The sequence below is a fragment of the Delphinus delphis genome, chromosome 6, assembly GCF_949987515.2.
Source record: "Delphinus delphis chromosome 6, mDelDel1.2, whole genome shotgun sequence".
In the NCBI taxonomy this organism is placed as follows: Eukaryota; Metazoa; Chordata; class Mammalia; order Artiodactyla; family Delphinidae; genus Delphinus; species Delphinus delphis.
In genome coordinates this window covers 54,240,782-54,267,535 of record NC_082688.1, presented here as the reverse complement: position 1 = coordinate 54,267,535, position 26,754 = coordinate 54,240,782, and the positions used below count along the sequence as shown (strand labels likewise).

General features: G+C 42.0%; 1 protein-coding gene across 1 annotated transcript in view; it reads left to right on the top strand.

Moving 5' to 3' along the window:
• The window catches only part of GLIS3 (GLIS family zinc finger 3), a 615,291-nt gene that overhangs the window by 555,236 nt on the left and 33,301 nt on the right, over positions 1-26,754 (top strand). Inside the window, exon 10 of the mRNA XM_069540769.1 lies at positions 13,867-14,035. Coding sequence (XP_069396870.1) covers positions 13,867-14,035 — 169 coding nt within the window. The remainder of the gene's footprint in view (positions 1-13,866; positions 14,036-26,754) is intronic.

Here is a 26,754-nt window from a genome sequence, read left to right as displayed (position 1 = left end):
TTAGTTTTTCACACAAGATTAAGCTGAATTATTCAGTTATATAGTATGTACAAGTTTTTGCTGTAAAAATATTTTTGTGGTGAGCAAACACAATTCCACACCTTATGGAGGAGGAGAGGAAGGTAGTGAAGCCGGATGATTATAGCTGTGTTCTCCCTGGGCAAAGTCTTCCTTGTCTTTATACAATATTTCTCCTTTCTCTCAATTTATGTTATTTTGTTGACGCTCAGATGGGGTGTGGGAAGGAAAGGTTGGATCTACTTTGAAGTGTACCCCAAGCAGGTCTTAGGAAGCAGACAGATGGCAAGATAGAATTCAGGATAGAATTTGTGGACCAAGGAGCTAGTAGCTTTTGTGATTAGGAAGTTATGGGCCAAACTTCTGGGTCCAAAGTTCTGACTTTCTGCTCCAAGGAAAGAGGGATAGAGGGAGTTATGTCTCTTTCATGTGGAGAATAAACAAAAAAGAAACTGGACATTTTCAAGGTGTTTGTAGCCACAGTGAAAGTTCATTTTTTACATTTGTATGAGCACTGAAAATGAATGTTAGGAATAGCATAAAACTCTAAAGTGAAGGACATTACTGCATTAGCTTCAATATTACTTGTCATGTTTTGCTGTTAACAGTAATAAGGGAGCATACTGCAGGCATCGTATAAAGAGGATTTTGCGGAATTGACCCATTCCAGGCCACCAACAGCACTGACTCCGAAGACTGACTTTTATAGTGTCTTCCTCAATATCGTCAGAGGATTATCTGCTCCTTTCAGGTGCCCTGGCCATGTCTTGAACCATTAACTCTTCTCTAACAGTAGGCATTGATCCATCAGAAGTTACAGCTGCCTCCTTGGGGTCTTAATTTTCCTACCTAAGTTTCAAGGCTGCTCTAGCCTCACTTTCATGACATTGTTTCTAGTTGCTACCTGAGTTTAGCTTCTTGGACTCCAATCCTGTTCTCTCTTAGTGAACTTAGCTGCTCACATCTGGCTTCTGCTCTGACTCTCATCATCACTGATTGCAGAGCTGAGTCCTACCCTAAAGATCTGTTAACACCTAGCCACATCCTAAAAAGCCGGGGATTTATAATCTTCATGGAACCTTTCTCTGGGGATTTAATAAAAGGTCTATTCCCACGTTATAGGAGAGACTGCAGAAAGTAAACTACCCAGTTGACCCTTGAACAATGTGGGTTCAAACTGTGTTGCTGCATTTATACATGGACATTTTAAAATAGTAAATACTGCCATACTACACAGTGTGTGGTTGGTTGAATTCTTGGATGTGGAGGAACTGCGGAGACGACTGCGGATACTGAGGGCCAACTATAAGTTATACATGAATTAACACCTGCATTGTTCAAGGGTCAACTGTATTCATTATTGAAAAGAAAAGGGGATAAATTCTCATTAGCGTGCATAAGAGTTTGCTCCTCAGACAGGTTCACAGGGATGCTTATCAAGTTTTCTGAGAAATGGACACACTTCATGAAAATGAATTGCATCAGCTGCCCCAGAAGATTTTGCAATTGGTAAATAATGATCTAGGTTCCATAATTCTGAAGTACTAAGACAGTTGGGGGTCATATCTACAGAAGAGTAAGGATAGGCAATATTTAACATCTCTTTTCTTAAGTCACATTACTGGCCACATTTTGTACAAGCCCCCTGATCACTGTGTAGCCAATCTATGCTCAAATAGAACATTTATAAGTGGAAATGTTACTTCTTCCTCTAAGTCAAATTTATTTCCCTCTTACTGAGATAAGTTACTGATCTGACATACATTAAATGACATACAGAGTGCTCAGAACAGTGCCTAGTACACAGTAAGTGTTCAGCATCTATAGTTAATATTATTACTTTTATCCAAATACTAGAAAAATATATATTATGACTCTGCAAAGCAGATAGGAAACAGGTGCCAAAAATTACCCACCACTCCCATTGTTTAAGGAATGGGGAAAATATGGAAGCCTAAACAAATTGTAAATTTAATAAGCATCATTTAGTAGAATAAAAGAAAACTAAAATACAGTCCTTTATATTTTATATTTCAGTAATTTTCCCAGTAGTTCACATAGCATTTTTTAAATTCTACTGTAGGTCTCTAGAGAAAAACAAACTGGAATCAGAAGCCCACTGATTCACTTGGGTGGCAATGCACCCAGAATCACAAAGTCCAAATTCTGTTTTGTTGGGTACCAGTGTTTGTGTATTCAAATATAACACCGTTTTTTGTTTGTTTTTGTTATTAATAGGCCAGTGTGCTATGACAGAAAGAACGTGGGGCTAAATCTGAGCCCCAATCCTGCCTCTCCACTCACTGAATGTTTAGTTTGGGGAGATTACCTTTCCTCTTTGTAAAATGGTGGTAAGGTTACTGATTCCATTCTCACTAATTGTGAGAATTAGGTGAGTTCACATATGAGAGTTCAGTACACTCCCTGCCTCTGTTAGATGCTCAATTGATGCCCCTTTCTTTTTTTTCCTTCCTCTTTGCTTAAAAGCTTAGAGAATTACTTAGAAACCAAGTCCATGTCTCTGACAGGGACTAGAACCTCTTCTATCCATTCCTTTTAGTACTGGGTGCTACTACTTGGAGTTTAGAAATAGCTGTCCTGAGATAAATTATTCCTTCTGAGAAGAATTCAAGTCAAGATGAGGACTCAGAACTCCCATATTCTAAGACCCAACTTCAGATCTGTACATTAGACATTTTTTCGGTTGCCATAAAGATTAGAAGTATACTTAGGCTGGTCATTACAGAGTGAAAAGGTACCTGGTTGATAAATGAACTTAATCAACATTGAATCTGTGAGGGTGAGGTAGGTGGAGGAAAAAAGAAATAGGATTGATGACTTTGACCAACACAGTTTTACACAATCATTGTGTTGACCTTGCTGAGGTATAACCTTGGTCTCTCCTAATGTCATTTTGTAAATAGACTCTTCCAGGACATGTCATTTTTCTCAAAATACACTACAAAGTGTCTAGAAAACTATTCTTGACTACTTGCTTACTTCAAATTGCTTTTCCATATTTCAAAACAGTTCTCTAGTCTTTTCATGAGGGTTCTTAGTAGTTAACATGCAACAGCTAATGTATAACACCATGGGTCAAATCTGGCTTGCCTGCCTCCTGTTTTTGCATGGCCTGAGAGTTAAGGAGGGTTTTAAGATTTTTAAATGTAAAATGTAGAAAAGATTTTTAGCCTTTAAGTGAGAAAGAATTGAGTTGCTCAAAGAATTGAGGACATTGCCTCTTGCCTGCAAAGCCTAAAATATTTACTGTCTGGCCCCTTATGGGAAAGGTTTGCCAACCACTGCTTTATATTTACATCTGGGACATTCATCAGTTACTGAGAGAGATCAAGGAAGCTTATGGCTTCCATGTATTTTTTAAAAATATTTATTTATTTACATATTATTTTGGCTGTGCCAGGTCTTAGTTGTGGCATGCCTGCGGGATCTAGTTCCCCAACCAGGGATCCAACCCAGGCCCCCTGCACTGGGAGCGCAGAGTGTTACCCACTAGATCACCAGGGAAGTCCCTGGCTTCCATGTATTTAATCATATTTTGTTTTAAAAATCTTCTAGTACATAACGTTTTGTTGATCCCTGTAATATTTTAGATGTAGCAAATATTTTAGTTTTCTAGTCCATGGGTTTGCAGAGATTTTTATAAGGCCCAGTGCTTAAAACAGATCATAGCAGAGCTGTTTTAGTTGAAGGGATCCAGACTACTTGTACTGCCTATTGCCTAGCATTCCTAGTCCTCCCTTGGGCATTCAGTGGAACCCTGAATGTATTGGCTTTCAAACGGAATTATCAGCAGTAAAGTCCTCACGTTGCAAGCAAACACCTTCAGATGCAGCCTGGGCCATGGTGGGAAGGTGTAAGCCCTCAGTGTTGTGGCTTCCCCTTAGGAAGAAGCTTCCAGAAGATAGGCAAGATGTGGTTCTGGTTCTGATGAGCCCAAGGGTGACAGAGCAATGAGAGGAAGCAGTCATAGTTTAATTCTACCCAGGTCTATTTTTCCTAAAAAGAGAAAAGTCTCAAACCCTTGAATATCCAGGATTATGTTGTCCAAAATCCAGGTCTGTTGTAGATATATGTTAATGTCCAGGAGAAAAGCAAAAAGTTGAAATATTGGGCTTCCCTGGTGGCGCAGTGGTTGAGAGTCCGCCTGCCGATGCAGGGGACATGGGTTCGTGCCCCGGTCTGGGAAGATCCCACATGCCGCGGAGCGGCTGGGTCCGTGAGCCATGGCCGCTGAGCCTGGGCGTCCGGAGTCTGTGCTCCGCAACGGGAGAGGCCACAACAGTGAGAGGCCCGCGTAATGCAAAAAAAAAAAAAAAAAAAGCAGTTGAAATATTGAACTTTAGGAACCCATGTGGTCACTTTCCAACAGGAAAGATGCTTACTTCCTCAAAAGTAACTTTCTACCAGCAACAAAGATGCTTGAAGTTCATATAACTGAAGACTGAACTGTCCATTCCACAGGTAGAGAAAAGCCTTTAAATTCCTTGAGAAAGGTTGTATGTGGGCATAAATTCAGGAAAATATGTAAATGACTTATCAGAGTCTATCTTGAAAGTAAACTAGGAAGAAATACTGAGTATCTGAAGGCAAAAATGGGAAGAGTGTCCACTTCATGGGCAAAGTGTGAAAAAAGAAGGAAGGGTTTCTCTGGAGTCACAAGCAAACCAAATTCTTCATCTATGGAGGTTTTCCCAGGGTTAGTGGTAATTGCAGGCTTCGGTTCCCCGCTAGAGCACAGTTCCCCAAAAGGGCTATTGTAACTCCATTGTACAGAGCTAGGACAGGGAAAGGTGTGCTGGGAGAGTTCAGAGTTGGTAAATCAGCTCTTGAGTTGGCTGAAAGAATATTGCATTAAAAATTGGATTGGCTATCGGTGCTAAAAATCTGTTTCCAGAAAGCCTTCTCTGTGAAATGTTTTCAGAAGTCACATGAAATTAGAGTGGGTGGAGTTGTCTCAGCAGTATCTGAAAGGGAGGAAACATCTTTTGTGGTTAACATGCTACAGGTAGGAGATAGCTAAGGGATGAATAATGAGGAGTTGGAGAACCCAGTATGTTTTTTTACTAAAATTTTTGGTTTTTTGACTGAGTCGGACTTTATTTCCAGAAAAAGAGATGAGGAACATTCCTGTAAGAACTTCCAGGAATGGTTGTCCATTCCTGCTCCATCTTTCTTCTTTCTTTCTGCTCTCCTACTCTGCTCAGAATGGGATAACATAACACACAGATGCAATACTGGATTTTTTTCAGAGTAGTCTGAGTTGTTTGCTGGTTCAAATTATTTTAATGACTTTCTCTATAACTAACTCTCTGCGAGCGAATAAGTGTGTAGGTTGGGAAGTGAAGGAAAGAAAGCTAAGGTATGAGATTTGAGGTTAGATATGTCATGCATTGTCTGGAAAGACCCAAGAGGACTGCGTGAAATGCTGGTCCCAGAGAATTTGAGACAGCTGCCAGGTGATGCCATTCTACTTGTAACTAACTGTCTTTGTTCTGAAATGCAGATGTTTTAGAAGCTTTTCCTAACGTGAAGTTAATTACACCTGGTGTTTCAGAATGTTTGATGGTAACCTTTGGCATTTACATGCATGATGTCAGCCATTATCTTCTAGTTGTGTTGCCATGTATTCCAGACAGGCATGTAAGCATGTATCCTCTTCCAAACACTAATAACTTCTTTCCTGGCTATAAATCCAGCTGCATGATGTGGAAATGTAATTGAGCAGCCTACATAGATGTTTGGAGCTCATGTGGGAATATCTATTTGTAAGAGAACCTGAATATTCATGTAACTGTCCAGACATCAATAAACTTTCATTTTACCGTGTTTATTTCTGTTCCCCAGTGAACAGCAGCACTCTTAAGCTCAGAGTTAATAGGCACGTTCTTCAGAGATGTACCCTCTCTTACCTTAATAGGACATCTCCCTAACACATTTGTTTATCGGTTGCCAGGTAGCTCTCCCATCAGGTGACATGAGTATGTTTTCTTTGTCTTAGTGCACAGGTGACAGTTACCATTGTTTGCCATCAATTAGCTTGGGGTAGCATGTCAAGGATGTACAGGTAGTGTCACTTTACTCTGACAGCCACCCGATCCGGTTGAGGAGGGATTGTTTCATTATCCTCTTATCAGGGCTGCTGGATAATGATACTCTACACTGCAAAGTGGGAGAAAAAAAAGACAGGCAGAAAGAATAGATTTTTAGGGATTGGCAATGTTAAAATTATTCATGCCTCAAGGAGAAGGGAAAGATTAGAGAGCTGACAGGGCAAACCCTTAAGAAGCTTCTTTTTCCTAATACAGATGGAATACGGAATGATACCCTTCCTGATGGAGAAAGAGAAGAGGGGGGAAGTGCCCAGACATTAGGAGGAAAGAAAAAGAGGAACTAGCCCCTTCTGCTCATAGCGAGCAGGCAAGGATTAGCTGCCATCTCTCTCCCATTCTCCAATTAACCTCAAATTCAGCCTTCCAAGTGCCCGTACCGGGACCTTTTCCTTGCTAGAAAACTCTCTGGTTTGTGGATTTAGGTCATGAGAGCATTTTCCACTGAACAACAGTGCAACTGAATGGTTTCATGGTGAAATACAAAGTACTGCAGAAGGTATTGGGACACAAGTTTTCATTATTGAGGACCAAAACTCCAGTCACCAACCCCCACCCCCCGCCCCGTGTTGGTCATTTTCTTCAGAATGACTGAAGGGAAGTCTTTTTTGAATTCTGAAAATTAACCACGGCTGGATCTTTATGCTGTTGGAGAAACAAACAAAAGAAGTGCTGAAAATGTAAAAATACTTCAAGATAAACTAAGCTTCAAGGGGGACAATTGTGTTGACATTTTAGTAACAGCCCATTTTCGCTCCTTAACGAAGTGCAGTCATGCTTGAAAATGACTTATCTTTTAAACTGAAACGCATTATGGGTTGTAACTCAAAGGTGTGTATTACTCATGTAAAATAAAGTACAGCATTTTAACTCTATGAGGATTCTTTCACAGGCCCTGAACACTTTATACCAACTTGCATTAGAAAAGTTGAACAAAAAATGCTTATTATTAGAGAGTACGATGTATATGCTCTTTTGCATTTTAAAATGACTCTAGTTCACAGTTTATATGCATCTTTAGGTAAGAAGCCATTCTTTATTGGAGATTTACCATTTTGGAGCAACATGCCTTTGTCTTCTCCATCCTGTTAATTATAGGAATAATTACAATAATGTAAATAGGCAAGGAATAGCAACAATGGTTTGTCGAGCCCTTAACCATGGTCCAGACATACTTAACACTATGCTAAGTGTTTCCTATATATTGTATAATCCTCCTCGCCATCCTGTGAGGTATTATCCTTATTTAAGATGAAGAAACTGAGCTTAGGTTAAGTGACTTGCCCAAGACACATTGCTAGTAATTGGTAAAGCTCATTTTCAAACCCAGGTCCATCTGACTCCCAGTGCGTACTCTTTGTTCCTTTAATAACCACCCTGACACTATCGCTCCTGAGTGCCCAATTTCTGGTAGGCCAAAGTAGCTAAAATTTTCATTGCAGTTCAGTCATTTCCTGAATCCTTCCTAGGTTCAAATTTCTCCTGGAGGGAGCCTTGAGGAGGAAAGACAGAGACAAGATTGAGCTCACCATTTGAATGGGGCCTCTAATTCTTTTTTAATATCTCTGTGAAAGCCGACTTAGGCTGATTTCATTGATTAGTTTACCCCTCTGTGCCCAGACCCTGGAAATAATGCCCAAGAGATGAGTAGTGAGCCCATACCTCTTCCCATGTACCAGCCACCAAGCATTAAATGTCATTCCTCTGTGTCCCAACTCTGGCACTGATTATAAGTGAATTCACAATCTGTGGATAATATTGGTTCCCCTTGTCCTATGAGAGCAGGCCCTCTATGAAGTGCAACACCGTGGCTTTTCAAGTAATCATAAATGACTCTGAAAGCGTATTTACTGTAACTGCTAGGTGGCAACAGATCTGCCCAGTACTTCTCTTCTTCGTGCATTATTGACAGAGGCAGTGGCCTTTCAGCCCACGACATCAACATCGTGCTCGCTTGTGGTAACAGGTGCATATATCTGATTGCTCATGACGAACCCCTCCCTGCCTTCCTTCTTTCCCACCAGTGGATCGACATGCTCCTGACAAGCATCTGAAATCTTTATTTCAGAAAAAGCCCATCTCCTACCAGCTGTTTGTTTTCCAAACCAAATAATTCAGTTAATTTCTTGCTTGAGTTAATTTTCAGAGCTGGAAAATTTCAGCCACGTTGAGGTCACTTTAGTACTTTTAGGGTGGATAGAAGCAAAAACGGGAATCTACTTTTTGGATCCTAACCAGCATTTTGGTGGTTAAAACTACCCGTGTGCTTTGTGTGTGGTGGGGGAGGAGTGCCTAGTGACTCCAAGCGGCCTTTACAAGTGGAGTATGCAAGCGTTCTGATACGGTATCAACACTCTTATGCCTTTGTTTTTGCATCCATCTTGCATTTGAGAGGCAATATAGTGTGATGGTTAGAGGCACATGATCTGAAATCAGGTCTCCCAAGTTTGAATTCCAGGTCCACTACTTACCAGCCACAAGACCTACATACGCCAGGTAACCTAATCAAGAACCTGATTAGGCCTCAATTTCCTCAATAGTAAACTGGAGAAAGGTTTGCAAAGTACTAAATAAATGTCATCTATTGAATCTGGGGCATGGGGCAGGCAAGAAGATGAAATACAGCAGAGATATGGTCCAGCACCTACTGCTCAAAGTGCAGTCCCCAGACCAGCAACCCCAGCATTGCCTGGGACTTTGGGAATTTGATAGAAGTTCAGAATCTCAGCACTTGCTGCCTCCAGGACCTAGTGAATCAGAATCAATATTTTACCCTGGTGAATTGTTTGCAAATTAAAGCTGGAGAAGCAGGATTCTAGCTGCCCGTACAGTTTTGAACAGAAATATGCCCTCCAGTTGACTGTTTTTAATATACCTCAGCCTGACAAGGGAGGTCTTCTTCCCTGCCCTCTAAAACGATGAAAACATAGTCATGAAACAATGCCTATGGTAGCTTTCCCTGTCTCTGGGGATGGGCCTGAGACAAGTAGACTTCATTTCAGGAAGTTTCCTTGCCTGAAAAACTCCTTGCCTTTCTCTAGTCACACAGTGAATACATGACAGCTGAAGTGTCCCCAAGGGTGCCCTGTCCACACCCATTAGATATATAGATTAATTGTTTTCATTTGGATAGAGAGAGTGCTGCCTGTTAACACAAACTAACCTGAGCCAGTTAAAGGCTCGAGACTAGAATGCCCTGGTCCCAGTAGCTGGTGAGATGGCATATGGGGACCACACAGATCAACAGATGCTGCTTTGTCAAAATTAAAAAGCCCAACTGAGTCACCTCCACCTACCTCTATAAGGAGATGGGATGAGGGACTGTAGTGAGCTAAGCCCCAGAGAGAAAGAAAGACTAAAGCAGCAGGGAGGCCAGCTCCTGGTCCTCTGCTGGAAGTAGGGCTCACAAATTCATCTCAAGACCAAGCTTTTATTTCCTTGGGGAGTCCACCATCTCTTAATCACAAAAGCAATAAGAATTTCCAATATGTTGCTCCGCCGTGCCTAATCAGTTCTTCCAGCTGCCAGTCATCAGTGCAGTCTAGAGGCTCACCTAAAAGCCCTCTTCCAGCCTTGAGATCAGCAGTGACCCCTGAGGTGACATAGACGATGAAGGCCGCCCCGTAGGTAGCCTGTGTGTGCTGCCTGATTTGATCACGACAGCTTTGTTAATATTGCCCCAGATGCTGAGGGTTCAGTTCTCCTTCTTATGCTTTGATTGATAGGCCCCATTGTATGCCCCATTAGTGGAGTTTGGAAAATCATTTGGAAGGAAATTTTTCCTTTTGTGAATGACCTTACACTTGCACTCTGACATGGAGATTTTCTTCCTGAGGTTAAAAAAATCACTTGGCAAAGCCTGAGCATCTGTAAGTATTTGTAAGTATTTGTTGTGGTGGGCGGGTCTGTGTGAAGGTCTCAGGTATTTGACTTCAAACATTAAGAGACTAGCGCCTGCCTGGTACAGAGTAAGGGCTGGAAAATTGTGTTTGAATGAATGAATATTCTTAGACTATAGTAAGATAGAATCCCGGATGTATGACTTTGATAGCTGGAAATTCCTAGAAGTCAGTGTAACTAAGAGGCATTTCCTGTGCCATAGTGGCAATTTCTAAGAAATGTGGATCTTTGGTAGAGGTCAAAGGCAATCCTGCTGAAGCCACTGATACCTGACTCCAGAGTTTTGTCCATTTTATACGAAGGATATGTGAGATGGGAGTTGGATGAATGTTGGAAAACCATGCTCTATTGTTACTTCCTCTGAATCTCTGGTCATTATATTGGTCCCAGGCAACATCCACAAACATTGCCCTGGACTCTGCATGCAAAGTGCTCTGTGTAGACACTAAATTATAAGCCTCTTCTAGGTTATCTAACCAGAAGAGAATTTGTCTTACGTTTCTCATCCCATTTGTTAGAATATAGAGGCAAGTCCCAGGCTTCATTTTGCTGACAGGTAATTTCTTACACCTTACGTAAGAAACTGTTTCATACACATTTTTTATATACTTTAAATTGAACCCTAAAGCCTCCCTTTCTTCCTCTTGTGGGGTCTGCAGTCAAAGGGTCTCTGCCTGTTCCAGTGTCATTCACTGGCTGTAGCAGTGGAAGGAAGGGCTGTAGATGTGTGTTTGACTGTTGGTCAGTCAACACGTGACCTCACCACAGCTGGAGGGCATGTTTCTGAGCCTCCGGCCCTAAACCACACACCTCTTATGTCCCACCTCACATCCTCTTCACCACGTGTTCCTGCCAGCGGCCATTGCTATGGCAACCAGGCATAACTTGGCAGCATCCCCTCAACTGCACTGGCTTTCTGTCCCCAGGCTTCTCTGATGCCCTGGCCTTGGACATCTCTGAGAACCTTTAGCCACTGTGGTGCATGTGCCTACTTGGAAGTGTGAGAGAAGTAACACCCTTTACCAGCAGGGAACAGGAGTTGGTGGATAAATGTTCCTTTCTGTCCTTGTCCTACTCACGGAGCCCAAGACGGACTCCAGTGGCATTTAGATTGTGTTCGTCTTTGTTTACTCAACAAACATGAATGACGTGTTGACAAACATGAACGATGTGTTGGAGACAGTAGGCACCAAGGGTGTCTGGTTCACTAGTCCATCCCAGAACCTGGCTCAGTGTCTGCCAGACGGTAGGTACTCCGTAAATATTTGTGGAATAATTGGCTGCTGAGAGAGGAATGAGAAGAACGTAAGTAACTCTGCACACACAGCAAAAATATTAAAATAAGTACAGAAAGGTAGAGGACATTACAGGCAAAAGCATAATAGCGTAAATTGCCATGACATATTTGAGGTGTGGTCAGTTGTCTGATTTGGCCAGAGTTTAGGGCACATTTTGGGATTTGGGGGGCACAAATAAGACAGCGTGTTAAAGCGTTGAACACCGTTTGATGTTCTATACTAGTAAGTCTCAGTATTTTGGTATAAGGATTTATAGAGGTCTGTTCCCCTCATTCACCTGCACCTCCGCAAGGACAGGGGCACCCATATTGTAGAGTGGCTAGCATGTAGTAGGCACCAAATAAATATTGAATTTAAAAATTAATGGTTGAAGGATAGATGGATGGATGCATGATGATGGATGGTTGGTCCTGGCTAGTAAGCGGGCTGAAGGAGAGGACCTTAACCAGGCCTAACTTTCAGTGTGTGGCAGGCTGCACACAATACCAAATTTCCCAGCCTATTTCTTTGCAACTAATGCAAAAACCCGGCTAATATAGCTAATGTAGGCCTTCGGGAAGCAGCACATTTTCTATTGAAGCATAGAGCAGAGCATGGAGTGTGTACACCAAGTTTCTCTGTTGCTCATGGGTTGTAAACAGCAAGGCAGCACTTCTTTGTGAAAAACACACACACATATATACAAAAATACCTCCAGCGGATACTAAGTGATGGGTGCATTCAGCAACTGCAACAACATAAATAGGAGCGCTCACGTTTCTACATTAAGGCAGAAAAAAGTTAGCTGTGTTTCCACAGTGTCTGTGACCTTCTTATTATTCCATTAGTTTTTGGAATAGTATATAAAACACCAAGCTTCATGCTGACAAACACCGTATTGAAACTGTTGCTGCAGTCAATCTAAACAGCCTTCTCCCGTGGGTAAAATTATTATTTGGAATACAAGCAGAGTGTGGTTGCTTGAGCAAGCTGAGCATAAATGAGGTAGTGATCCATAAGGTGACTCTAGCGAGTCTGCAAATGTGCAACTTTTCTGGAGGCTGACACACAGCAGAAGCTCTGCATTGCCCTTTTGAGCTGGTAAGCATTTCCTAGTCTCACCACCTCTTCAGGACTTGGAAGACTGTGGAGGATGCCGGCGTCTAAGGACAAGAGTTAACCTGACACAATGCTGACTTACCAAAAACAAAACCTTCAAATGAGATCACACTCCTTTCAGTAGCTTTTTGAGCGCGAAGATGATAATTCTGCTTCTTCACAAGTTCCTTTAAGTACTTGAACTCTTGTTCCATTGGATTAAGCTTTCAGGGGCTGGGTCATTTGGGGGTATTAACTCTATCCTGGAGAGGTTGGAGAAAAGTGGTGCTGGTCTAAAAATACAGCTCCCTGAACTTTTAAACCTTCAAATCTCTTTGATTATGTGGCTTCTTTTTCTTAATCCTGAACCTGGTTTTTTAATTTTTTTAAAAATCCATTTATTCTTTGATATCAGTAGAGTAAGTTCAAAAAGAGCAAAGATGGGTATAAAGCTTGGCATAGCTTTGTATAGAGAAGGAAGTTAAAGAGAGTCAGCATAATGATGCTGGTATGATTGCAGCATAATGAGACGTCTGCTGAGTAGATCCAGGCACTGAGAGAGCTTCTCTGATAGTGATAGACTCCGAAAGTGACAAGCCCCAGTTTCTTCTGTGACATGGTACCAATTAGCCGATCTAAATGGGCACATATTTAAGTTTGAGGTCACGTATAGTTCTCAAAGGCTAGGCTGCCCCCAACAACGAGGCTGTAACTCACACTCTGTGTCATAATAGACAACAGCGGGAGAAGATCCGAGAGCAGTTTTTGAGGCCCCTTTTCCATATTTTGTGGTGTTGGGAGAGGAGTCATGTTTGCTGAAGACTAAGTACATTTATCCATCACACCGTTGGGAAATGCCCAGGGTCGGTTAGACTCTGAAGTTAAAAGAATGTAGGATGCTGCATTGGTACTAGGATCAGGGGAAGCTCTGTTCTCATTACATTGATTTAGCAGTGACACGGAGACTGGGCATGACCCACAGCGCCTCACTGCAGCACGGAGAAGAGGAAGAAGGCCTGTGTTGTATCCTTCTGGGTCAGCAGACCGCATATTCTGTTACCTGACTGTCCTCCCCTGTGACTGAAAAGTGCTAATACAGAGACCTTCGCCCAGGTGCAGACATTACAAGATTGGCTAATTATACAGTGTCCAGACAGGGAACTTGCCGGGCAAGGCAGCTCTTATGAGACGAACCGTGAATGTCAGCCTGGAGCAAGCTGAACATGGACTCCTCAGACAGCAGTAAAGGCACATTATCCGGGGAACCTGTTCCACCATAAACACAAAAGCTGTGTATATCCAATAAGGGGAGAACTGTTCCCTTAAAACCACCAAAGAGAAAAACAAACAAGCCCCTAAAATGTGCTTGCTGTCAGCCTTCAGTATTTAAAGAGTGCGTGCTTCCTTTGGGGCGCAGTCTGATGCTTGTTCTCCCTTGATTTCAGCTTCAGTTTTCTCCAGCAATCATTCAGGCCGAAGCGGGACAGCTGCTGGGGCCATGCCAACCTCACATCCTGTCAGTCACCCTTCTCCGGGACATAATGTACAGGGGAGCTCCCGCAACCCCTCCTCCCAGTTACCTGCACCCACAGCTGCGGACGCGGGAGCTGAGAGGTAAGGCCATCCGTCTCTCTCTTCTAATAGGTGGCACCGCCAAACCTCCCTCCACCAAGAAGAGCTTTGACAGTTGCTGAAGTTTATTAATAATCCATTGGTGGGTTGAATGACCCAAAGGTGACATTTTAAAGGTACATGCACAAAACACGTGAACCGAATATCTCATTATCTGTTTTATTTCCCATGGGAAAAAAAATAAAGATACTGGCAATAGCCCACTGAAGTGTCTGATGCTGGGGAAATGCATCAGAATGTTCCTGTCATTCCTCAGTTTGTTTCAGGGACTCAATTTTAAGGTAATGTTCCTACAGGCTGACATGCTTTCCAGATGTAAGATGGTACCTTCAGCACATAGATCAGTGGTGTTGTCTTAAGAATATAGCATAAAAGGGCACAGGATTTTATGCGCACTACCAGAAAGGGGCTGTTCACTGAATACTTTATGTTGATACTACCCTCATAAAGAGTTTCTGGGAGAAAATTTTTCAATCTTGACACTTCGGTCCCTGTCTTTGGACTGCCCAGCCCTCCAGTGGTGTGGACAGCATGCTACTTCTTTCATTCTCCTCTCCACTTGTCATCTGGCTTGAATTGACCTAGACATCCACGGGAAAAAGTTCTTGTGGGCACCCCTATGCAATCCTGGAATAGTAGGCATTTGGTAGACAAAATAATGGGTTGAATAGGCAACAGGAGTAAAAGTCTTGAATCTTTGATTTCACCAGCAGTCTGTGGTTTTGTTGGTGTTGGCCTGGTCTAGGAGTTTTTTAATGTGTTTTTAAGTCCACTAAGCCATATTTTTAAATTGTATGCCTACCCTTTATTAATACATCTGTTCATTTAATAAGCATCTGTTGAATACTTGCTATGTGTCGTACATTTTGCTGAAGATGAAAAGATGATGAAAACCTGGTCCTGCCATTATAGGATTTGGTAGTGAAGACAGACATGCAAACAACATATAGTAATGCTGGTTGGATAAATGATGTAACAGAGGTGCCACAGAAGCTCCATCTCTGCCTTGGGGAGGGGGAGAAAAGAAAGACAAGAGTGATCTAGGCATTACAGGAAGATTAAGGCTCTTCCAGGTGGATAAATTGGGAAGAGCATCCAAGGTAGCCAGAGGAACATATGTAAGACATGAGAGGGGGAAGGACACATGGAGGGAGCAAGGTGCCAGTAACTCAGGTGGCATCATCAGGTAGACATGGCGGATGAAGTCAGGTGAGAATGGGTTGGCTCATGGGGAACAACCACGCTGAAGATTTTACCCCTGATCCTACTGGAAGTGAAGAACCATTATAGACCCCTTATTAGGAGAGAAACACATCAGATTGTCATTTTAGAGAAGCAACTCAGGTGACAAGATGGTAAAGTAATTGAGGTTTGAAGCAGGGATGAAAGGTAGGGAAAATACGAAGGAGGTTATTATAGAAGTCCTTGTGAACAATATGAGGACCTGAGCTAAGGCAAAGCAGTAAGGATGGAGAATTTATTCAAGGGCTATTAGTTAGGAGGCAGAATCACTAATTATAAATATATGGTGGGGTAAACAGGAGGGACCAAAATTCATTCCTGAGTTACACCCCGAGACATCAAGATGGAAAATGGTGCCGTTAACAAAGGAAAAGAGGGTTTTGAGTAGAGGTGAGGGTGGGAAGGAAGGAATGATAATAAAGGGACTTTAGGGTTTGGACTTTCAGGTGGCTGTAAAACATCCAGGTGGATGTGTCTGGTCGGCAATTGAAACATGGATCAGAATATGTTAGACTTAATCCTAACACTTCTATGTACATGGTTATGTGTAAACAACTTATTAGCCTTCTCTCACAGGATCTGTCAGCAAAGCAGTGCAAATGATAATCATCTATTAAGTTCACAGACTTGCCAGTTGTTGGATGTATTTCTGTAAGTTCAGATGAGCTTATTCATTTTAGGATTTTATTTAGTTCCCAGTTGAGTTTTAAATGATATTATCCGTGGGCTTTTCATCATCCCATTTCATTCTGCCTGGCCAAGCATCATACCCTACAAGGTGGTGAAGCTAAGAAACCATCCACAGGGACTTCCTCCTCTTTGTCTCATCTTATTGGTAGTTATAAAGACTCTTTACAAGAATATAAGAAAAAAGTAATCTGTGTGTCTTCTTTTTTGTACACAGCCTTTAAAAGAATCAATGTAGAAAAAGATTTTAACCATTATTAGAGTCAAAAACAACAACCCAAACACCTGATTAAATCCCAGCTCTCACAGTTGCTAATTGTTCGAATGTATTCCGTGGATGCTCCTGCTGCTTGGGTTGTTTCTGGTTTTGTTTTTAACATTTCATTTTGTTTTATTTTATAATTTTTTCTTCAATTTCGTCTTTTGAATGTTGGTAACATATTAAAAAATTTCAAGAATGGCACAGTGAACACCCATATACCCTGCACCCATGTTCACCCATTGTTAACATTTTGCCACCTTCTCTCTCTCTTTCTGTCTTTTTCTCTTTCTGACTTGAGAGATCCTTTATTTGTCTGTTTGCTTGCTTCCCTGTTGTTTCTGAACCAATCTGAGAGAATATCTTGGGGCTTCTCTGGTGGCGCAGTGGTTGAGAGTCCGCCTGCCGATGCAGGGGACACGGGTTCGTGCCCTGGTCTGGGAGGATCCCACATGCCGCGGAGCGGCTGGGCCCGTGAGCCATGGCCGCTGAGCCTGCGTGTCCGGGGCTTGTGCTCCGCGGCGGGAGAGGCCACAACAGTGAGAGGCCCGCGTACCGCCAAAAAAAAAAAAAAAATCATCCTCTTCTTCATTATTATTATTATTGCTTTTTTCATGACATTGACAGTTTCTAAAGAACTGAGGAGATTTATTTCGCAGAATGTTCCACAGTTTGGACTTGTCTGATATTTTTTCCTCCTTAATAAACTTGTTCGTTTTGGGCAGGAATAACACATAGGTGATGGGTGTTCCTTAGCTCTTTTGAGCCTTAGTTTACACTCATGGGGAATTAGGATTAGATGAACCAAAGCAGGTAAAGCACCTAGCTTGTTACATGGCATGAGGACAGACAACCTTGGCATGGCTGAGCGATTCAGGTTTGTAAGCCAGAGGATGTTGTCAGATGATTGCAGTCGCTGGTAATATAATCATGGAAGGGAAAATGGAGAGGCAGAGGAAGGTGGTGTACTTTGCATGGCTGGGTGAATGAAGTGGATATTTTCACTTTTGTGGCTTTGCCTTTTTGCTCTGCTCTCCCCACAGGATGTGAGCCCCGTTCCTATGCCAGCCCAACTGGCAGGAGCAAGGGCGTGGAGGTTTATCTCTTCCAATCAGGTTTGGAGATGAGGATGACTGGAGAAACAGCCCTGAATTATTCACTGTGTTTGCACTAATGTCCAGCATAAAAACACTAAGAGGAAATGTGCTTACCTTCCGCTTTGGGTTTATATATCTTTGCCTCTGTTTGCCTGGGAAATTCCCCAGTAAAAACCCCAGCAGTTTTCCTAACGGAAATAAGTTTATCCACTTTGCGATTTTTAGTGGGAAACTGGCATTTTTTTTCCTGCTTTGCGGGCATTGATTCATCATCTATTTAGCTTTAACTTGTTAATAAAATGGGCTGAGTCACTGTCATAAGTCAGGAAAGGTCCACTACATCTATCCAGTTAACATCTGTTTCTTTGATCCTTACCACCGTAAAATAAAGTAAACGCAAGTTCTCTCAATTTGACGAGATTCCATTTTTATTTTGAAATATTATCTGAATGACACATCGTTTCAGTGATTTAAGCTGAACCACACCACATCACCTAATGCTGATTTAAAATTATTATGGGAAGTGGTGTTTTACTATGTCATATTGAACGAGCCAGTGGTACTTTATGACAGTGGGAACTCGGCGTCTTCGGAAGTGTTAATTTATTGGGTTTCAAAATATGTCTTTTAGACGAGAGAAAACAAACATTGATGGAAGTCCTTTTTTGAGATGGAGAAACCTTGCAAATCCCAAGAATAAGTCAGCTGGGTTTGTGTCACTCATCTTGTTCAAGAGCATGTTGGCTGCCTCTCCCCTTCTAAAGAGTGCCACAAATATGGTGTGCTCTGTAGTATAAGTGACAGAGTTTAGGGGACTTGTGGATTTACCAGAGTGGAGCGACATGTAAAGGGCTTCCTACGAGCCCCACCTCTGAGCCAGAGAAGACTGAAAACAAGGAAAGGATGTGCTCTCCCCGTGGAGAATGCATTCTAGTACAGGAATCAACAGCAGAGAATGTTAGGGACAATTTTTTTGGAGAAAGTAATCTAAACACCTTAGCTAAATAAGGAATGTCAGTTTCTTGAATCTGTATGAAGTATTGGGAAGCCTTACTGTTTTCCGTTCATATCAGATGTGATACTGCTAGAATTCTAGGGACTTTGATATATGTGCAGTCTTTCTATGCCTTTGGGTAACCAGGGCTGGTCTTCACAGATAGCATTTTCTTATTCACCATTGGGAACATATTGTAGCTTTCCTGGATGCCAAGGGGTTAAAAATAGCAATTGTTTTCTATGTCATGTCTTTGCAATTATGTAAAGTTCTTTAGCTCTAGTCAAACCAACTTGCTCACTGACTTAGCTTGGTTGTTTTCTGCATCTTAATTCAGAATCTTTCTCTACCCAAAGAGACAATAAGGATATTCCCTCATTGTCTTATTCTTGACTAAATGTTATCAGCCTGGGGCTCGGCTTAGTTTTCAGCCCAGAAAGCCTCCTTGCCTCGTGCAGCTCCCCAGTTAAATCTGTCTCATTTATTTTCCATTTCCCAGATGTCCACTTGCTAACTGGATTATTAGTTCTTTGAGGGCAGGAACCTAAAATTTCCTTGTAACCTCCAGGGTTCCTGTGATGCTAAGGCAGGTTTGACAAGGGAAAAGGACCAGTGAGGGGAATGCCTAGGAAACGGGGGGTCATTGCCAACTCCCACTGCCCAGGTGGGAGATTCCTAGAAAGGATTACTCCCCTTGATTCATTGGTCTGAAGGATGGTGACCTCAAAGCTCCAGCATCTTATATAACCTGCATACTTCTATACAATACGTAGTTGCTCTAATACCTATGTTCACACACACACACACGCGCACACACACACACACACACACACACACACACACACTGCTAGGAGTCTCTTGCTCTGTAGTATCTGAACAGCTCAAAACTAGGCCTGCTGCTTTGCTGTCCTTCCCACCCTAGGACTTTCTTAGTAAACAGGGACACTGATATCTTCACCCGCTCAGCTTTTCCATAGACAGACACACATACACATTCTCTCTCTCTCTCCACATAATCTTTTCTCTCTCTTTTTAATCTTCTAGTATGTGTGCAATAATGGCTAAAATCATAAGCATCATACAAAATATTAAAGTTTATCAAAATCAGTCCTAACATTGAGGTTCATTCATTTATTGAGTCATTCAGTCAGCTGGTATTTGGGCACCAGGCAATATACTGGACACTGAGGACATAGTGGTCAATGAGGCTGACAGGAGCCTGGCCCTCTCAAAGCACCTAGTCCAGCAAGAGCTAACCTGGTCAATAGGTGATCATAATTTTGGATGCTATGAAGGGGCACTACAGGAGGCTGTGGAGGCATACAGAAGGAGTACCTAACCCAAAATTGGGCAGGGAGGAATAGAAGAAAAAATATCTCCCTGAAATCTGAAGGTCTATAGAACCCGGCCAGGCAACGTCATATATACAAAAGCTAAGAGGAGAGAGAACAAGCGAGGACGGAGCTTCATAAATAAATGTAGGAGGAGGCTCATGAGCTGCATTAAGGAGCTTGGGCTTTATCTAGAGAACAGGCTTTTGTGTATTTGGCTAAGACAGGTACCCTGGTGACTCTGGCATACATTTCAAAGGCCTCCATATCCTGTTATCCACCCAGCAAGAGTTCAGAACATATTCTGTGCCCAACAGAAGAAGAAATGATGAAGAATGTATGAATGATTTGTCTGGTCCTCAAGCAGACAAAGGCTGTCCTTTCCATATCCTAGACTGATAAGGCAACACAATGGGTTTTGTGTTATTTTCCTTTTTAACACAATTTGTAAAGACAGTTTTGTCCCTTGCAATTCCAAGCTTGTAGTTTATATAGTCATGACCTATTTAAGAAGATTTTGAAGAGTCAGTGTCAAAAAAAAATTACCTCCATGTTAGAGACAAAGTGCCAAACATCTGAAAGTTAGAGCTCTAATATCAATAACTTGGCCTCTCTGTTCTTATTATAAAAGAGAAGACTTGAGTATTATTACGAAGTGTCCACGTTGCTGTGTGTCATAATTTAGTTGCAATTTACCCAGTGAGCACTGCTCTCAGAGGCTCCTTGATGTGTGTTACAGACCCTTTCCCACGTGCATAGATAGCTGACTTATAAGGCAACAAACACTGGCAAAACAAACAAACAAACAAAGCCTGTCAATCTTTATCACTGAAATAATTGAGAAAAGCCATAGTCAGAAAATAAATATAAGCCTCAAATATCCATTGTTATCAGCCTGAGTATTGGCATCTACATCATCCTCTGTTAGAGTCTATTGATAGGATGCTCACCTAATGTCGTGTGGTCAAGAGCATCATTCTTTCTCTTTGGGCTTCAGCACTTTATATTCAGAAAACAGTTATCCACATTTAACATCCCATTAAGGTGTCAGTTTCTTTCCAGAAAAGAGCCTTCCACAGATGTTCAAGATTAAGAGAGGTGGGGTCCAAAATCTACCCCTCCCCCCCACACGTCTACTTGAGAATTGCTGAATGTAACGAATGTTGCTCCTGATGTTGATGCTGTGAGCACAAAGAGGCAGAAACTTCCAATATCCTAGACTTGAAAATGGAGATACAGCATCGTATCTTAGACGGAAAAGCTTGAGGTCCTTTTTCTGTTCTGTTTTCTTTAAATCTGTGGAAAATTCCTGGTACTTCTTGATGTTTATTCCAGGGCAGAATAGCCCACCAGTCTTAAAACGTCTTAAATATTGATCCGTGACCACAGCCATGCTTCATCCTCTCTGGAAAATATCAGTGGGGTTATTGGCCTTTGGAATGACCTTTCTTCTCACAGAGATCTTCACCTTACTAATAGCTTCTTATAAATACGCCACCCTGACTCAATCGTAATAGTTACACGTACAGGGAAATTGGTGATATTTCTTACTTTCTTCTCACCTACCTAATGACTGTGAATGGCTCCTCTGGAAGAAAAATAAAACAGGAACAACAACAAGGCATTGCTGAACTAGCTGCCATAGCCCACCCTGATCTATCTCTCATTTAAATTTCTGGGTGGATAACAGGATATGGAGGCCTTTGAAATGTATGCCAGGGTCACCAGGGCACCTGTCTTAGCCAAATACACAAAAGCCTGTTCTCTACATAAAGCCCAGGCTCCTTAATGCAGTGTGGTCTGCGAAACTTTTATGAGCCTAATTACCAGAGTCCAATATATTTCTTGATAATGGAGGAAAATAATGAGCTAGGTCTCCATGGCTGTCTTCAGCTTACTATTAAAAACCTAAAAAGCCTAGGAGTCAACTTTGATTCCTCCCTTTGCCCAAGCACTTTCATATAGAATTAACCTGTAAGTCCTATTAGCTCTGCCTTCAAATACATTTTAAGCCTAATCAGCTCCACTCCTCCACACCCAGCTCACCAGTATCCCCTTCTCTCTCAAGTACAACAGCCCCCTAACTGGTTTCCCAACATCCACTCTTGCTTACCCACAACCTTCTACTTTCACCCTACCAGCACGCCTGGACTTTGCTCCACACCACAACAGGAGCTGCCCTTTAACATGTAAATTGAATCATTGAGGACTTTCTGCTCACATCTGTGTTCCCACCATACTTAGAATAAAGTCCAAACTCATTTTTATAGTGTGAAAGGCAGCAGTAACCCTGAGCAGCTGATTGATGCACTTCCATCTCCACATTCTCCTTTGTGTCACTTCCTGGCGAAGCAGGAGATGCTGATGTGGGCATACACGTGTCACTCCAGCAAACAAATGGCTTGACTTGTGGTTCAAGTATTCGTTCACATCAGTTTGTTTTCCATGGATTTTAAATTTTGAAATGTACTATATCATCATTTTAGATTAATTATAAACGCACATTACAAACCATCTATTAGAAGGTCTGTAAAAGGAACTATAATTTTTAAGTGCCAATGAAGTTGTTTCACCTCTGAATGCCAAATCAGCCATCTTTATTTCGTTCCCACATTCCAAACAAATCCACTTCATGAGAAGCCCAAGATGATGTTTTTTTAGTCCCCTTGGATTTTCAATCAGGAAAGTGAGTCATGACAGTAACAAGGAATGCTTGAGGTAAAATAGAATTCCTTTTCTTGAAACCTCTACTTTAGTGCATTAGCGTGAAGAAACATGGAGTTCACTCAGCCATTATAGTATTCAAATGTGGCAATGTGTTCTTTTCATATGCTTCCTCTGAGACAGCAAGTCATATGGAGCCAGAATTCCCAAAGTGAAAGCCCACGAGCCATTCTAGCCCGAGTCAAGATACCCGCATATTACAAAGTGCCTCACCTCTGATGTAGAAAAGGCTGTTCCAAGGAAAGCCTCTGCTTAATGTTTTAACAGTGTGATCTGGAAATCACCTTCATCTTTTCCCCTCTCAGGTGGGGATAGTTGGAGAAATTGGCTCCTAAGAAACTACATCTTTTTTCAAGGGAAGGACTGTTTGTTCATTAGTGATGAGGAGTCTATTGAAGTGAGCAGAAACCAAGAGACAAAGTTCTTTGGATTAGTCTTCTTGCCTCCTTTTCTGAGAAATAATCTTTAGTTGCTTTTCTGTTTAGTTGCAAGGAGAAAAACTTTTCTCTGTTTTAATCATCTTCCTCAGAGTAATGGTTGGAATCATTCTCCTGAAGAAGGTGTTCTCCCCTCAGAACCAGAAACTGGTTTCTGGACAAATATAATATTCAACTGGCCATTTGCACCAATTCGACAAAGGTACCATCCACCTGGACACGAGAATTGGCACTGGGCTTCCCTGGTGGCACAGTGGTTGAGAGTCCGCCTGCCGATGCAGGCGACACGGGTTCGTGCCCCGGTCCGGGAAGATCCCACATGCCACGGAGCAGGTGGGCCTGTGAGCCATGGCCGCTGAGCCTGCACGTCCGGAGCCTGTGCTCCGCAACGGGAGAGGCCACAACAGTGAGAGGCCCGCATACCGCAAAAAAAAAAAAAAAGAATTGGCGCTAATTTGGGAGCCATGTCTATGGAACCAGTGGTCTCTTCAACAGAGTATTTCTTCAACAGCAACAGCCAACATTTATTAATTATCTTTGCATAGTACTGGATGCGGTGCTGAAGATACAAAATGGTAGCAAACATCTGAGGATTTGATGCTCTTTCCATCTGTAAGAGCCAAGAGCCCTTCTCTAATTGTGAATTTTTAAATATATGCTGTTTCTTTTCATTCATTTCTATAGCCAATTGTTGAGTCTCGTCTTCAAGAGAAGGTATAGAAAATTCATTTGTGGTTATTACAATAGTAACCTGACATCCTTCAGATGAAGAAAAAAAAGCACATATAAACAGCACATGTTACTACTGAACAAACCACCACCCAGCTAGTTTCTTTTCAAATTTATGGATTATATTGACTTCTGAGGTCTCATCTGGCAGTGGCTTTCAAAGGCACCTGGCTGTACTTGGCAGGAGTACTGCATTGGAAGTTAGTTCTAAAAGTTCTTCTGATGTCGTCAAGAGACTCGTGTTTTCAGTTTGTGACCATGAGAAAGGTATGCAAGAAGCTGTTTTTTAATCTACCTATACCTCTCTTTCTCACCTTTGGAGAAAAATAACACTTTTTTTCTCATTTCTCATCTAGCATTCTCATCACACTTTCTTCCGAATGTTTTTCTTTCACCTAATGCGTTCTGTTTCAAAGCAGACTGAACTCTATGCCTAACACTATGCTGAACAAGAGAAAGTCTTCCCTTTGCCACAGGACTATGAGTTAATCCCCTTGCTTTGACCTACTCAGAGCTGCCCAAGGGACGATATCATTACAGAATTTTTTTTCACCGCAGAATTTTTTGACATGAAATGTCTAAGACCACTCTGGATAAATTTTCTTCTGGTTGGCACTTTTTTTGTAAAGAGGATTTGGCAGAATCAGACTTTTCTTTCCTTTCTCCCCATCACATCAGATTCTGAAATAGACAACCAACCAAGTCACAGCCAATTCTGCAGTCAAGATATTCCAAAAAACCTGGCTCTTGGTTAAATGTGTCCTGCATAATTCATTTTTGTAACATATCCTGGATGTCCTCTCCTCCTCCCTCTGCATTTCCACAGGGGAATAATAGTGTGATACCGTGGGCCGTATGTCACTGTATACAAGAAAAAATATACTTCTCTGCCTTGGACATTGATTACTTTGTTTTCTTGACTTACAACTTACTCCCTAAACCCAAGTGGAGAAACGTTCCTCCAGAACACTCTACCCTTTCTATTTCCCACAAGCACTGACTCATTATAATATATATGTGTCTTTTTTAAAAAGCCTTGGTGATCATTTCACCTATAGCCAACTTCACAGCCCTCATTTTGTCATGCTCTGTGGAGGCTCAGGCAGTCATTTTTGAGTCTTAGTCTCGTCCAGTGTGATAAATTATTTGTAGTTAATATTGACCCAGACTCTTGTAAGGAGAAAGAAACACTAAGCCCTTCCTGGGGATGGCTTCAGCTCTTCGACTAGTTTGGAACAGAGTCCGCAGATGGACATACAGCTCTTGGCCTGCTTTGGTCCTGCCCAGATGGACAGTGTTGCAATTACCCACACTTCCCCAAGGCTGTTTCTTCATTTCTGAAAGCTGGTCTTGATTGTCTCAGAAGCAGAATTCAATTTGCAGTTCCCCCAGTAACGTGCTGTGATTCATTCGGGGACAAATCTGGATTGAACTGAGTCCAAGTGTCTCTTTTGTGAGACAGAAGGGAAGTATAAGTAGATACTATAGTCACCCAGATGATTCAGCCAGGAATTCATGAAGTGATTCATAAATCGTTATAAAGACCACTAAAGACTACTAAAATGGAGCACTGTCTGGCTATACAAAGTGGGGTATTATCATTGGGGGGTTTTTTTAGATGTTAAATCAGATGTGTAATCCTTAAAACTGTGCTTTTCTTTTTAGGTTTTGAAAAGGATTCCTTTTTTCCCCCTCTGCAGTCAACCAACTGCTAAAGCCATTTTTCATTGATTAGTTTTCACAGATGAATTTTAAAACCACTACAGATGATACCCCACAATTCTTTGGGGGAATGAAGAATACCTCCCCAAATCTGCCATAGACCAGTTTCTATTCATTATTTCTACTCCCTGGCAGCAAATCAATAATATTTTTCATGTGAATGCAATGAAACTAGCTGTTCCGTTGCATTCTTCCTTCTTTGGGAGGTCTATAACCCCCATGGAAGAAAGAAGGCGGGGCGGGGGGTAACTATCCAAAGCACATACCAACCAACATCTAATCTAGCTGATCATGAAAACACCTGTTTTCAAAGTGTCAACCCCCAAAGCAGTGCTAAAACATACAGTCCCACATGGCTTGCACTGCTTGTGTATACAGTACGAATGAAGAAAAGTGAGACATATTTATGACATGTGCTTGATTTGCAACACAGCCTATTAGTAAATTTTGTTTGAAGAAATACAATTGTTAGTTGACATAGAAATACTTTGGATTTATACACAAGGGAAAGAGTATAACTGAAAGGCGTTATCCAGCTGGAAAGACTAAAGGTATAAGCCTGGCTTGGGCACAAAGAGCCCCAGTTTAGAAATGAGCAAATTCACCAAAGCAAACTGGGAAATCACATTGTCAGATTTTTGTTGTTGTTGTTGTTTTTTGCGGTACGCGGGCCTCTCACTGTTGTGGCCTCTCCTGTTGTGGAGCACAGGCTCCGGACGCGCAGGCTTAGTGGCCATGGCTCATGGGCCCAGCCGCTCCGCGGCATGTGGGATCTTCCCGGACCGGGGCACGAACCCGTGTCCCCTGCATCAGCAGGCGGACTCTCAACCACTGTGCCACCAGGGAAGCCCACATTGTCAGATTCTTAAAGGCAGTAGGTTGCTGGTACCCCCATCCCCATCATCTGGTGATGAGGAGAAAAACCTCAGATGCCCACAAGAGTCCTCTTCCATCCTCCCTCAAGCCATCTCTCTGCCTTGCTTTGCATCTTCACTAGAGAGTGTCTTACCTTCTTGGGATAAAGTGGTATCCGGAGAACTAGCTGTGTGACTTTGGCAAATCATTTCATGTCTCTGGGCTAGATACAGTGGTGCTCCACTGCCCTTCAGCTCAAATATTCTGTGATTGTATGGATTTGTGAGCTCAGGATAATTCGTTGGGAAAGCCAGTACCAAAAAAATGAGACTCTTACAGAAGACCACAACTAACTGCTCCTGGAACTAGGAAATTATCCAGATGAGTAGAAGCCTCACCTTCTTTGAGCCTCTTTCCATAGTCAAGAGAGAAAAGAGTGCTAAGAGTTTTATAATTTTTTGAGCTTCATAGATATTCTAACACAGTGCTATTAGACAGCTCTCAAGCATTGGATATATTTTAAATCAGGGATACCATAAATGTACATTCTGTTTAGAGCAGTCATTCCATAAACATGTGTCAATCATCTGAAAGGTGTCAGACATTCTCTGTTTAAAGTACTTG